At 40.1% G+C, this 15,000-nt stretch overlaps 1 protein-coding gene and 1 long non-coding RNA gene across 2 annotated transcripts in view; one reads left to right on the top strand and one right to left on the bottom strand.

The window, feature by feature from the left end:
• LOC116701858 (uncharacterized) overlaps nucleotides 1-3,457 on the bottom strand; it is an 18,593-nt gene extending 15,136 nt beyond the window's left edge. The window contains exon 1 of the long non-coding RNA XR_004335019.1: nucleotides 3,447-3,457. This is a non-coding gene — a long non-coding RNA (uncharacterized LOC116701858). The remainder of the gene's footprint in view (nucleotides 1-3,446) is intronic.
• The window catches only part of cdk6 (cyclin dependent kinase 6), a 34,741-nt gene extending 20,444 nt beyond the window's left edge, over nucleotides 1-14,297 (top strand). Inside the window, 4 exon segments of the mRNA XM_032535865.1 lie at nucleotides 4,916-5,025; nucleotides 9,768-9,818; nucleotides 10,580-10,715; nucleotides 10,917-14,297. Of these exon segments, the coding sequence (XP_032391756.1) occupies nucleotides 4,916-5,025; nucleotides 9,768-9,818; nucleotides 10,580-10,715; nucleotides 10,917-11,069 (450 nt within the window). The 3' untranslated portion in view covers nucleotides 11,070-14,297.
• The last annotated feature ends 703 nt before the right edge of the window (nucleotides 14,298-15,000 follow it).

The raw sequence follows: 15,000 nt of genomic DNA, 5'->3' as shown, positions 1-15,000 counted from the left end.
TTATTATTATTATTATTATTATTATTATAGCAACAAGTAGCCTAAAGCTAACTGTATCATTCCAAAAGTCAGTAAATCACCTTCATACTTTATTCACTGTTGACAAACTGGTCTTCTAACTTTCCTGACATCTTAATAAGTCCAAATGATTCCCCTTGACTTGAGGTCAGGGAATTATTCATGACACCATTATAAAAGCATTTGACAGTGTAATTAAATTCTATGACATCTTTATGACAAGTCCAAATTGTTTCACTTTACTTGAGGTTAAAGACAATAAGCATGGCACAATTTGAAAGGTCTTTTGACAGCCAATGTAAAAACCAACCACTGGCAGTTTAATGTAATATTAACACAAAGCTAAACGGTTTCTTAAAGTTTTGATAATACTGCTATGAGATACAGTATTTATGACTTGTAATGTTGTCTAGGTTAATGTCAAGTTGTCATAACACAGACATTGTTGTCAAGACAACAGTCAAAATGACTTCATGTCATGGTAATGACAGTGTCATATCAGTTTTATGCACACCCCTTCAAGTAAAGTGTTACCCATCAAACACATGCTCCAGATAACTTGCATACATTTGAAGACACACAGCACTTGGAAGCACATGAATCCAGGCATAAGCAGGTGCTCACTTAGTCACGTGCAAGTACTCGCACATAACACAAACCAAACACCCCCACACTCACATGCATACACCCCATTCTCATCCTTACTCATACTCCTCCGCTGTGCAATCCCAGTGCATTGGAGGCACAGGTCCGGATGTTGCAAGTCAGACAGGGTTGGAGGTCTGGCCCAGGAGGTCCGGGGGTCCTCTGGGGCAGGAGAAGCTATTTCCTCCCTGAAGCGGAGAAGGGAGCAGCAGTGAGGGCTAAGGAGGAGGAGGATGGTGGTGGTGTTGGTGAGGGGGAGGATGCTCTCAGCAGAAAGGAATTCCCAGAATGTTGTCCTTTAATCTGGAGTCAGCCTCACACACTCTCGATGCCTCTCTCTCCAACTTTCTTTTTTTCTCCCTAGGCTTTATCTGACCTCCTCTGGCTTTTTTTTTTACCATGCGGAAGGGAGAAAGGGTGTCAGATAGGCAGAGAGACAGATTGAAAATTCAGAGCAGCTGACTGAAGAGCAAAACAATGTATTGCACAGTTAAGGGTGACTCCTTTTCTCTGTCTAATTGTCCTACATACAGTGGATGTGGATGTGTCGGTGTCTCTGTTTTCATGTGGCCTATACAGAGGAGGGAGAGCAGGAGTGAGTAATTGACGGATATGTGATGCAGAACACAGAACGAGAAGGGTGAGAAAGAGACTAAGGAAGAAGGAATGCAAACGTGGTCGGAAGGGAAAGGACAAAAAAGCTCAGAACATAATTGCAAATGAGGAATGTTTTTTTAACAATAGTCTACAGTCTATGTGTTGTTATAATTATCTCCATGAAAACAGTTTTTAAGTTGTTTGGGCTCCTGAGCATTTTCCTCTGTCAGAACACAACAAACTTAAGACTTCCTGAAAACAGGTACAGTTGAGTATTTTTTGGAGTGTGTTAAACTGTGCGTGATCAAAATGTATTAATGGATATTACAAGCTCTCCAACTGTTTGTTTGTAGACTTTACTGCATTTCAGACTCATGTTTTACAGACTCGGACAGAGAAAAAGGCATTTAATAGAGAAGGAACAAGAGATTGCAGGAGAGAGGGAGGAGGTAGGAAGAAAAGGGTGAAAGCAGGGCTGACAGTTGACTGTTTGTTTGGAAATTAAAAAGAGCACCCCTTATCCCAGAATTTGGGGTTTCAGATGAGCCGTTTTAGGAGCAGAGAGTAAATAACTCCCCTAATGGTTACTTGCAAGTGACAAATGGTGTGTCAACAAACTGCATGATGGGAAAGTCAGAAGGTGTTGAGATGGACTAGTACATTGCTTTTTTTTTCACAACATTCATTGACAAAAAAGACAAATCTTATCCTGTCTTATCCTTTTAATTCTAATATAGAATGAAAGACCACCTTGCCATAGATGCACTGCTGCAAAAACAGTTTCCTGCGCTGCATGTAGTCATGTGTTTTTAGGCTTACTTCCTCGGAAATTACACTTCATCTCCTGTGTTTCTAGCGTGCGTGTGTGTGTGCCTATATATATATAATATATATAATATAATATATATATATATTATTATATATAATATATATATATATATATATAATATAATTTTTTTTTTTTTTTTTTTTTAAATCTGCAGTTGTGCCACTGTTTCAAATAACTCTAACTCGCACTGAGGCGGATATGCCCCGAGCTCTAGGTCTGTGGTTCTTCCTAGAAGGCTTTACGTGTGCGTGCATGTTCATAAGAGCTCTGATGTTTGACTCTGCAGACTTACAAACTCCATGCAGAAGACACAAGTCACTAGCGTTTGAGGCTGCAGAGAAAAGAAAGCAATGCAGCCTTGAATTTTCCTATGCATGCTAAACATCAATGACCTTTTGTTACCTGACTATATGGGCAGCTGTGCAACTTCCATTCATGTTTTTCTTTCAGGTGTCACTGTTCTAAAAATCTTCAATGACCCTCACTGTCAGTCTGTTTGTTCTCAATATATGTGTCATTTCTGGTCACGTGACTCGGCCAACATCTCAGCCAACTAGCCTCAACTTCCTCCCTATTTCCACTGAAGCAGGAAGCAGGAGATCAGAAAGTATCACACATCTGCAAAATGCAGCCCACGGCACTATTAATAGTGCCATTCAGTTTAGAAGAAAAAAAATGTGACCAAACCTTTTATTTCTCTTATTGGTCTCTGTTGACTGCCTTGCTTAAGAATTCCAGCTTGGGTAATGTTTGGTCAGTTTTTGCCTCAGAGCCCTTCTAATGGAATTCTTATTATGGGTTATTGGGGGGGCGGGGAATAATGCCCTGCTACTTTGTAAATAAACTCACCATTCTGAATGGTACTAGCATTGCCAACTTACAGGAGGTGGTTATGATAGACAAGGATATTCAGGAAATTGTTATCATTGTCCCCAGTGGCATATTAAATTCTTACATTTTATAGTACTATTACTATAACAATACGCTTACTATTACTATAACAATACTTTTACTATAACACAACTCCTACTAAAGAATATTACTTTATTGTCAAATGATCAGGAAAACAGTTACAAACTACTTACATGGTCCTATCTTGATAGTTTACAATACAAACTGAAACTCCGTTGCTTGCGGCTCTGTGAGGCTGTACTAAGGAATAGCGGTGCTTTAAGCTAAATTCAAGGATCAGCATGCTAATGGGCTCCCAGTGACAATGCAAAGTGTTAAGCAGGTTATATTTTCCAGGTGCATCAGGGTTTAGCCTGTTAAGGCTGATTTTATCGTTGTTTGTAGGCCGCCGTAGCCTACGTAAATAGCCTGTGTTGGCATGCTAGTGGCATTGGATGATGGGAACATTGGCTGATGGGAATCCACATTAGTTTTGCAGGTATTTTGTCATAAACCAAAGTATTACAAAAATAACTTTTGACTAGATGATGGTCACTAGAGAAAAAGTTAAGGCCTCACTAAAGTCAACTGAATTCTCCTCTTGGGACCATGAATAGCTGTATCAAATATAAAAGCCGTTCATCCAATAGTTATGGAGATAACTGGAACAAAGTAGTGGAACGACTGACCACCAACTGCACTACACCGCTAGCATGGCAAAAACACAACTTTTTACATTAGGTAAGGACAAACAAGTGCATTTAAATTAAAATCATTGATACTGGCACCTGTATTACTAAAATCTGAAGCCTCCTACAGTCAAAAGAAAACTTGCCCAAAAGTCTAGAAACCATAAAGCTACTTGATTGCTCATATTTGGCAATCTACATCCTTCGTAGATCATTGCTCTCATATTACACATAAAGGCATGTGGACAACATCAGAAGGATCAGGGTATTGTTTCCTCCTACTCCCGCAGAGAATCCAAGCCAGCTAATAAAGATTTCTAGGTGACACCACACTCGTTTTGCTTACAAACATTCGCCTCAGACTCTAAGATCCCGATAAGCACTCTGCAGTGCCTGAGGAGGAAACTGCAGCCAAAAGCTGTCGGAAAAATCTGGAGTTTAGGAAAGCACCTGGAACCAGTCCACTCTCTTACTAGGGGTCACTGAGTTTTGTCTGGAGGCTTTCCCTACTGTAGCTGTTAACAATGCTGCTGCTTTCCTGCAGGCTATGGGACAAATTTGGAAACCATGCTTAGTTTGAAGTGGCAAAAATGGCTGCCGTTGTACCTCAGGTGGGTGCAGGGTTGCTTGATGCAAGACAGGTGGTGGTTGATATTAATGATAGTCAGCTCTTTATCACTTCTACTAAATGAGACATCTGCCATGTTTAATCTAGTGAGAGATAGTATTGTTTATGATTGTAATAGGTGCTACTGCACGAATATAAACATGTTTATATAGTATTCCTGGTGTCCCTGGTGGATTGCTGTGGAAAGACAGTGCGGGTACACACCAAAATGGGAGCAAGGAGACGTGTCCTGCCAGATATGATTTCATGTCTTACGTAAGCCTAAAATGAGGGCAGAGAGAGAGAGAGAGAGAGAGAGTGTGTGTGTGTGTGTGTGTGTGTGTGTGTGTGTGTGTGTGTGTGTGTGTGTGTGTGTGTGTGTGTGTGTGTGTGTGTGTGTGTGTGTGTGTGTGTGTGTGTGTGTGTGTGTGTGTGTGTGTGTGTGTGTGTGTGTGTGTGTGTGTGTGTGTGTGTGTGTGTGTGTGTGTGTGTGTGTGTGTGTGTGTGTGTGTGTGTGTGTGTGTGTGTGTGATATTTCATTTTCTCCTAAGGGCTGCTGGCAGGTAAACTACATGCAAGAAATTGTGACTTTGTATGTTTTTCCTTATTTTCTTCTTTGATTCCTCCTGTGTGTTGTAGGTGGTGACACTGTGGTACAGAGCCCCAGAGGTGCTTCTCCAGTCTAGTTACGCCACGCCGGTGGACCTGTGGAGTGTCGGCTGCATCTTTGCTGAGATGTTCAGGAGAAGGTGAGATATAAGAGAATTTTGGTCTAACCCCTTATAGTGTTTATAAAGAAAATGAAAAATGACTAAAACCAGCAACCACACACTCATGGATGATCTTACATCAGCACTTCTGACCACGTTTGTCCAATCACACACAAAATGGTTTAGAACTTTCAAAAACAGAGCCCAAGACTGTTAGTGTTGCACTTGAATTTTGGTGTTACGATCTCCACTTTGTCCGCTTACTTTCACTTCATTTATATTTCACGTAAATTCTTTGGAAAAAATCTGCTGCTCTCGCTACAGAATCAGTTATTTGGGTGTTTCTTAAACTTTTTTTCTCAAAATGACACCTGTCAGCTGCGTTTTGAGCAGTGAGCAATCACATTTCGGTTGACTTATCAAACCATTACAGTAATGGCTGTCTGCTGTGGTTGCAGTATGCAAGTCAAGATCCTGCTTCTTGGTATAGGAATTTGTCAGTTTGTGGTCTAACGAACTTTACACACTAGAGAGCCAAGCTAATAACGGACAACTTTTCTAAAATTAAAAAAAAAGTTCAGCTGCCTGCCGATGAAAGGAGAAAAAAGAATTTCAGGGCATAATATTTTATCACCATAGCATTAATCTAATATTAATATTTATGTGACATAGTATTTGAAGAACTGCCTCTTGTAATCAACAGTGAACTGAGTAACCAGACTGTAATGGTGTGCTTCAGAGTAGATAAGAACAGTCTTTTTGAGGTAGGGATGAGTGCCAGGAGGAGCACCCCTGCCTGTAATGAATGCTTCCTTCCCCAACCGTCCCCACACCCTAACATGCGCTGCCACACACAACGACCCACGCTCTGCACGGGGGAATCAGTGGGAATACATAAGCTCTAGTGGCAAAGGGTGACACAGAGTGAAGAGACTGTGTGGTCATGTGGTATACAGACAGAAGACAAAATAAAATTGCTTCTATACAGGGACGGAGATGGTCACTGAATGGTGTGCTGTGTATAAAAACTTTGTGTTCATATGCCACGGCCTTCACAGTCACACCATGTGGACCAACCAAAAATGATGCCATGGTGCATATAAGCTATTCGGTAGTCCACTACAAGCTGCTATAGTTAGTCAGACTGCAATAAAACAACACAAACATTGGCCACTGCCATTAATGAATGTCATCTCAATTATCAATAGGTCAGTGGCAGTCAATGAGGCAAATATTGTCCAATACTGATGTCCTAGGGATGTACCGATAAACTATCCAGCATTGTTTTATCAGTCCCTGCTATGTCCTTTTAAACAGTCTTGGCACATCTTGTCCATGTGTGCTCCAGGTCATGTGTTAAAGCTTTATTTGGTAGTTTGCTGTAAAAAATGGTGACATGTGACAATTTTTCATAGTTTCAGATAAGAGCTTGACTTTAGATCCTTTAACATACATTATGATGGACTAACAGAGGGAAGAGTTAAGGACAGAGTCTGCTTTGTTAATCTAGTTTTGCTGCTTTTACATCAAACCCATTGATGATCCATTACAGTCGTAACAGTTATGTGACGAAAACCATTGTTATGCTGTTTTATTTTTTTTTGGTCTTTTGTCATAGGTTGTAAGAATATTACTAGTGGTTTCTTTCAATCTTCTCTAGTGCTCTGTTAGCAGTTTTTTGTTGTTTGAATGGCAGTTGGGTGTACTTTATGGCATACACTCAAAATATGTTAACACATCGTGAACATTAGAAAGTACATTTCTAAAGCAGTGTGGCAAATGAACCTGTAATTGAGCATCTTACTACCAAAATAACCAAGCAGAAACATAAATAACCAAGGATAAACAAAAATTAACAATAAGGTGTGTGTGTGTGTGTGTGTGTGTGTGTCTAGGAGGTTAAGGTACTCTTCTCTCACCCTGACACAAGCTGTAAAAGGCTTTGGTGTGGATATGTGTGTTTTCACAATCTGGCACCTGTCCAACTTTGCCTTAAGGCTGAAGGCAAGACAGAGCCTTTTGATGGCCATGAACATACACACTCTCTCCTTCTCTCTTTCTCTCTCCCTCTCTCTTCAGGTGATTAAGATGGCTTTTTAAAGGCCACCTGTTAGAGATTAAAGGGCACCTGGGAGAAGCAGTGAAAGAAAGTAAAAGAAAGCCTGATTGAGGCGAAATGCAGAACAAGAGAGGATGAGAAAACATTGTTTATTGGTTTGTACCTCAGGTACAGCGAGCGAGACATCCCCACTGGTGGTTTTTATTGCCGTGAACATCAAATTAGAAATACCACCTGTTCAATTGGGCGATTGATCAACAATTATGATATTGCTAGTTTAAGTGAGTGTTTCTAATGAAATAATGAAAATAAGCATTTAAGGAAAGCCCCACTGAGCACTGAAAACCCTCATTCACCCTGTTATCTTATGTTGCAGGTCAAAAAAGTGCAAATCTAACCTCACAATGTCCTTATGACTCATGAAACATCAAAGCTCCCCCACTCCCCCAAGCACCTACCTCTGCACTTTCATTATCAAACATGCCATTGTACAAACAAATTCCTTTTAATGACTATCCACTGTAGCGAGAATAGTTTGGAACCTGTCAAAGGAATTTGAGCAAATATCATACAAGTCTGCATCTGCATGGCTGGGATAGTGTTGGGGTAAGTCATGGTTTGAGTGAATTGGGGAGACAGCGCCTGCTTGTTGACATTCCTCCAATCGAAAGGTTGAACGTGTTGTGTTAATGGTATGGGAGAGGCCCCACATCCGTGTTGACTTTCTCACAGTTTGAAACTCAATTGATAAATCCTCAAAGACACAACCTTATATGCACGTGTTTGCACTTGACACTAACACACACTCACATGTATTTCCAAACTTGACACAGACTTGCATGTCCACACAGTTCACGCACACACTCCATTTCTCTCTCTCTGTTTCCCAACCAGTCAGATTGACCCTCTCACATGCAAACATGCACACACAAATTCCAGAGGTTGTCTCAGTGGAATGTGGGACAGAGCTGTGTTGGCACTAAAGGAAGCGTGACTCAGCTGCCTGTACCAATCCAATCTCAGATGTCCTTTCACTGCCGTGTGTGTGTGTGTGTGTGTGTGTGTGTGTGTGTGTGTGTGTGTGTGTGTGTGTGTGTGTGTGTGTGTGTGTGTGTGTGTGTGTGTGTGTGTGTGTGTGTGTGTGTGTGTGTGTGTGTGTGTGTGTGTGTGTGTGTGTGTGTGTGTGTGTAAAAGAGCCTTAGAGCCCTTACGTGTATACTTGAGTGTGTGCAATGTGCATTTGCACTTGACTGTTGACTGTATATGCATGCCAGTGGCCAGCTCTGTGTGAATCCATTTATCCCTCACCAACAAACCACTCCAGGTTTAAAAATGGACCTCTTGGAATTATCAGCCCTACTTGTTTTGGCACAATGACTTTGCTGTAGTTTTTTTTTTCTTCTTCTTTTGCAACAGTCAGAACTGGTTTGGTCTGATCTTAAATGGCTTTCAAACTTCAGTGCAGTGCGTTACCCTGAAAGACATATGTGGTGTGATCCTTTTCAGTCAGATGTTTAAAGCAGATATTCAAGTGTAAAGAAACACCGAGACATCCATTAGGTAAGGATGCCAGATGGTAATAATTGAAACAAACTCTATCTCAATTCCACTTCCGAGTTAAAGCATGTGACAGAGAGATGGCTGTAAAAATGAGCCAAATTCCTGTGTGACTAACTTCCCAGTGTCTGAGTCTGTAGGAAAGTGTGGGTGTTGAGCTATGCAAAGCTTCCTGCAAGTGGGAAAACACAGGGAGCACATGGTGGCTAGTCAGTCTGTTGACTTCAGTTAAGTGGGGTGCACTTGAACTTTATTTGCTCCTGGATAGAGAATACATACACACATGCTTACAAACGCACCTATGTGACGACATCCTGCATTACATTGACATCTGCTGGTGACTAATCATGTTATAAAAGAATAAAAGCTTCTGTGACCCTAGCGCATTTAATACTGTTATTATAGGATTTAGAAAAGTAACATTGTTTCCCCAGAGGAAAGTCTTCTCTTTGACAGCAATACCTTCTAATTTCCTTTCAGATGAGCTAGAGCAGGAAGGTCTAGTTCCCATACCTCCTTTCTCTGTTAAAATAATCCAATGTATCTGTCACACGCCTCTCCCTCCCACTTTCCTACACATATTCTCACACATACATACACACACACACAGAGCAAAAGCAGGCACCCACACACATGAGGGATATATAGGCTTTTCTGCTCTGGGCAGCGACCTGCAGGCTTGTGCTGATGATGACTACTGGAATTTGTGCGGGTGCCAGGGCCGGCATGGCTGCCCATGGGCATCCAAAGACTGCCCAAAGCCACAGAAACCACCAGCAGCCCTGTTGCCGCTCTCCTCCCTTCTTTCATCCCTCCCCTTTTCACTGGTACTACCAACACTGCTTCACAATCCGGACTACATGAGATGGAGCTGCCAGTGTACTTCAAATGCTCACACCAGAGTCAAACATTCCTCTTTGCCTTGAGCCAGTATCTTATATACTGTATGGGCTTTTTGTCTACACAGTACTGTGGGATAGCAAGCCTCAGGACTCATATCTCAAGTAGATCAATGAGAACACAATAAATGCTGTACACCAAAATGTATTTTAAAATGATCCTAAATCTACATGTGTTTGTGCAGCACAATATATGAAGACATGGACTCACGTAAATGTTTAAGCAGCAGCAGTCAAACTCAACTTGTTTATTTTCTCTTTCCCAGACCGCTATTTCGAGGAAACTCAGATGTTGATCAGCTGGGAAAGATTTTTGAGTAAGTATTATTGGCTGTGTTTCCTGTTACAGTTTATATCATATTTCCTCTATGTTAAAGCTAGGGAAAATGTCTCAAAACTCTAATGGGCTATCCACATAAATCAGTCAGTCAAAAGGCAGTCCAGGACAATTTAGGGAATTTTAAATCCAATTTTTTCTTCATTGAACCTATTATTCTGTATATGGCCTAAATGTGGAACAGGATATGCACACAACTCTTCTTTCTGTAATTAATGCAGAACCTTCCAGATTACGATATGCTCTCTGCTTGGGTGAATATCATTTGCTCCCTCCAATGCTTACCAACAGGCATGCAAGAAAACTGTCAGTTGCTTCAGAAAACCTAGGATGATTTGAGCAAAGATTTGAACTGGAGAGGCATTGAATGTGTACCTTTCAGTATATTTACATGCTCAATAACATTCCACTATTTTGAACATGACAATATTTCAAATTTGATACGGGTCACCTAAACCGCAAATTCTGTTCAGATATTCCGAATAAGGACTTTTTTCTGAGTATAACATGTTAAGACGTGTGGATGCGATATGCCAGTATAATTCAGGTTTGAGACAGCGCATTCAGAATATGCAATTCAATCATGGATTGTTAGCAGATTATTTGTTGTCATTAGCCATGTAAACAGCTTAGTCTGAATATAGTCTTTTTTTGGAATAAGGCCAAAATCCTGAATAATATGTGGATATAAACTTAGTCATAGCAGATGTGAAGGGATTAATTACCATTATCATCCCACAGTGTTGTTGGGGTACCTTCAGCAGAGGACTGGCCCCAGGAAGTGGCCCTACCACAGAGTGCCTTCACCCCCCGACCCCCTAAGCCAATAGAGGACTTAGTTCCAGACATGGACGAGCAAGGACGTGCCCTCTTAATGGTAGGTAGTACGAGACTCTGTTCAAAACAATCCAAATCAATCGCGCAGAACTTGCTTTCAGTGATTTGCCATTTCCTAAAATCCTAGAAAACTAACCATACATTCTACATATCATAATATTGCGGACATACATACGTACGTACGTATACTTTCTTTATTAGTCTGTCTCATCCTCTTTAATTTCGCCTCTCTTCTTTGCAGCAATTTCTCGCCTTCAACCCCTCCAGGAGGATATCGGCCTTTGCTGCGCTCAGCCACCCCTACTTTCAAAGTGTGGACAGCCACAGTAGAAGTGTGTATGCGGCCCAGCCCATCCCCAGCAACAAGCCCACTATGGAGGAGAGGACTGCCTGACAGTCCTCCTTCACTCTAAATCATACCATACAGTGTCTATAAAAAGTATTCTGCGTATCCAGCCTTGGTGTATTTCATGTTTTATTGTCTTCACACATCTAAGTTTAATTAAGCTTTTCTGACACTGATTAACATTTAAGATTTAGTTGTATAAGTGAAATAAATCTGTAGAAATATATGAATTTTAAGTACAAATATAGAGCACAAGGTGATTAATACAGAGACATGTAGAGGCACCTTTTGTCATCATCTACAGCCTTGAGTCTGTGATTAAATCTTGCCTCATTCTTCTTTGCCAAAGTCCTCAAACTGTCAGGTTGCTTGGTGAGCATGACTGAACAGCAGTTTTCAGGTTCTGCAACATATCCTGTTTGGATTGTTATTTGGCCACATGAGTGTGAAGACAGTTCTGTGCAGCTTTTACGGTTGAATTTGTGGGCTGTTTTCCTTCTAGAAAAAAAATGCCTTCTCTCAACATGACAGCAGATTTTCCTCCAGAATTCTTCTTCTTTTTGTTTATATTTTACACTCTACAATTATTCCAACATGATGCTACCAACACCAGGCTTTGTATCACATTTAGTTAGTTGAAAAGCTTGACATGCACCCACACAGTTGCTGTAGCCTCAAAATCTTGCTGCTCAGTTAGGGAACCATGTACCTCTTTAAGTATCCCCATACTTAACACAGAACCTAGTTTTTGAGAATGAGGTGCTCTACACAGATTTGTACACCTTCATATTTTACTGGTGTACTTCCACCAATTGGTTCTTTCAACAACCTTGTGGTAGATTGGTTTGATGTCTATGTTTTCACAGTGTAGTTTGTCCCTGCAGATACAGGTGCATTTAACTACAAATCACATATTTGGTTACACACAGCTGATAGTTTGTCTATTGTTCAACTTCTAAGGAACAGTTGGCTGCACCAGTGATTGTGACATAGTTAAGACGGGTTATACCTGTGCTGTCATTTAGATCCATTTGTGGAAAATTGTTTTTTCTTTGACTTTAACAAGACATTTTTCTGATAATCAGTGTCAAAAAAAACTTAATCAATTGTAATTGTGTGTTGTACTGTACATAAAAAAAAACATGAAATAGACCAAGGGGGCACTTTGCTATAGTCATTGTACAACACTCTAGGAAAGTACTTCTACAGAGAGGGTCAAGATAAGGGTCGAAAAAGACACCACCAGCTCTGAAAAATGCACAAAAGCTACCCTCCTACCATGAACTGATGGATTGTAATTGCTGCTTTTAGGTTGTTAAATGGTGACGATTGACTGTTAACAATGCAAAAAGACTTGCATCTCAGAATGACTTGTTGAAGTGGGCAAGTGGACTGTAGAGGCCATGAAGCAGAGGCCTCTATCACCAGTGTTTAGCCTCACAAGTGCTCTTTTGACTGGGGACCGGACCACACAGGAGCCGGGGTGGACATCGTGGATCTCACCTGCCTTTTATTCCCACAGTGAACTGATATTCAGTACAAGCATGCTCACAGATATGTACACATCAAATAGTGTGTACACTACCACTGACATTAGCACGCTTGTGTACACACCTACTTATTGAAACCCTATTGGGCATCACAAGCCAGCCACTCACTGCCATGTTTTCCTATTCTAGTCCTACATGTATTATAATACTGCCACCTTGAGGATGTTCTGAGTAACTGCAGACCAGTAGCGGGATTCTAATTGGTTTCTGCACTCTTAAAGGAACTCATCGTAATGGGCTGATATCAATACTGAGACAATAATGAAAGAACCTAATAGACATGTTCCTGCCACTCGCTATTCATCATCATAAAATACAATTATTTACTATCCGAATGTTACCATAATGCACAGGCTTGCAGTAGGTGGAGAAGTCTACACCAGCACTATTCAACATGAACTCATTTGGAACAGAATAGTGTCACACCTATTCTGTATTGTATTTTATTGACAAGTCTTATATGCTTGTTTAAATCAAGTTACTTGATACTTGTTACTCGTTTTTTTTAAAGATGCTGGGGCATACAATATTCTTACACCAACTTTAAAAAAAATGATTATAGACTTTGTGTAAGAATAGTTTGACAATGTAAGGAATGTGTAAAGGATAGGCATTGGTACTGTACAGTATAGAGTACTAAGTACAAGCTGTAAAGATGGAAAATGTTTGTGCATTGCCAGCTCATAGATATGTCAAAAAAATGGATAGATGTAGAGCAGCAAGGGTCAGTGGAATGTTGTGTGGCAAGAGTATTTTGTCTAATTGAAATTGTTGGGTGGGCTCTGTGGGTGCTTGTTGAATTTCATTTGCTTTGGATTGAGAGTGAATATGACTTTTAGTTTCATAGTGGTTTTGATAATAATGCAAAAATATGTGTACAGTTTTTGCTTTATGTTACAGTCAAGTCAAGTTATATTCCAGTTCAGTTTTTTTTTTTTTTTTTTTTTTTTTACCGGCAAGAAAAAAGGAAGTTATGCAGAGTTGTATTTTTGTATGTAGTAGTTCTTGCAGAACAGTAACATATTTTAACACTGGTTTATGTTTCCTTAACAGGTAGTGCTGCTAGCACACACATTTACACACACAGACACACAATCTGACTTTCTCAGGTTCTTGTTATGGTCGTCCGAACCTTTCGGGCAGAGTTTGCACATCCTTGGGCTACTAACTGACCACATCACAACTCCTTCAGGTTTTCTTTCAAGCTGTTCCACGATCATGCTATTGATCATCATCTACTGTTATTACTATTTATCAAATATGTTACTGTAGTCATTACTGTCTGAAGATAACTGCCTGTATCAACTGTTTTTGCCAGCAACTTGCAATTGCTAGATGGTAAACACAATATAGATTCATGTTTATTCTGTCTGCTTGACTAAGCACTGTGTGAATTTTCTATTTGATAAAGACTCACATCTGGTGTCAGTGGTGCAATGCAATGAAAGCTCTAACTCGAATTAAAACAATGACTGTTAATACATTTCAATCACATGACATACAACTGAAGTCCACTGGTGAGCTTTTAGAGGTTTCACCGTTTTGAAACCAACTTAGCTTGATCCATTGTATAACTCAAATTCCACATGTGTTCCTGTGTCACATTTGTTTTTTGTATATGAAAATGGCGACTAGGAATAAAACAATCATGGCATTATATGTATGAATGCAGGCATGGGTGTCTTATTCTTGTGTTGCACCAGTTGAATAAAAAGCAGATTTTTGTGAATGTTTTTTCAGACTCATTTGTAAAAGTGTGATAGACCAAATTAGTGAATCGTCATTTTTGCAATGAGGGATAAAAGGCAACACAATTGCTGTTGTAATTTGTTCTAACAGCCACACACTGTCTTTTCTCAACAACATACTTCCATTTCATACTAGCACAAGAAGACATCAATAAATTATCATTTTATTTAATACCTTTGAATTTGTGTTACGAGTCTGTTTCAGTGCCAATTTCCAAACTAGAACATGTACTGTGAGGGAAACGGAAGAGCCCAGCTGACCTGATATTTTGATTGATATTTTGATTTATAACAGACGTTATACAGAACTTAAATGATTGGACTGAGTAAGTGTAGTATTTCTGCCAGCACATATTGGGATAAAAGAAAATTTAAAGGCAGAAACTTTTGCAAAAGACACCGAAAAGAATCGCATTAAACATTGAAGAAAAGGTGGCAGAGCCGCGGGAAGAAGTGAAGACGGGACAATGGCTTTTTTAGAATTAAACGACAAGTCGGAGAAGTAGTCCCACATTTATTTTATTCTATTACATAACATTACAGTACATTACTGGTGCGGTGTAGTTCATAAATCATGAAAAAGTGTAGGTGTAGTCAAGTGTAGTCCCGAGACCCACTCCATACCAATTGGTGGCGGTAATTCACCATTTCGTTGATTACCAACCGCCACAAAACATCAAG

This window comes from Etheostoma spectabile, chromosome 14 (assembly GCF_008692095.1).
Source record: "Etheostoma spectabile isolate EspeVRDwgs_2016 chromosome 14, UIUC_Espe_1.0, whole genome shotgun sequence".
NCBI classification, from domain to species: Eukaryota; Metazoa; Chordata; class Actinopteri; order Perciformes; family Percidae; genus Etheostoma; species Etheostoma spectabile.
Note: the sequence above shows the minus strand (reverse complement) of the source record. Positions and strands in the feature narration are given on the sequence as shown.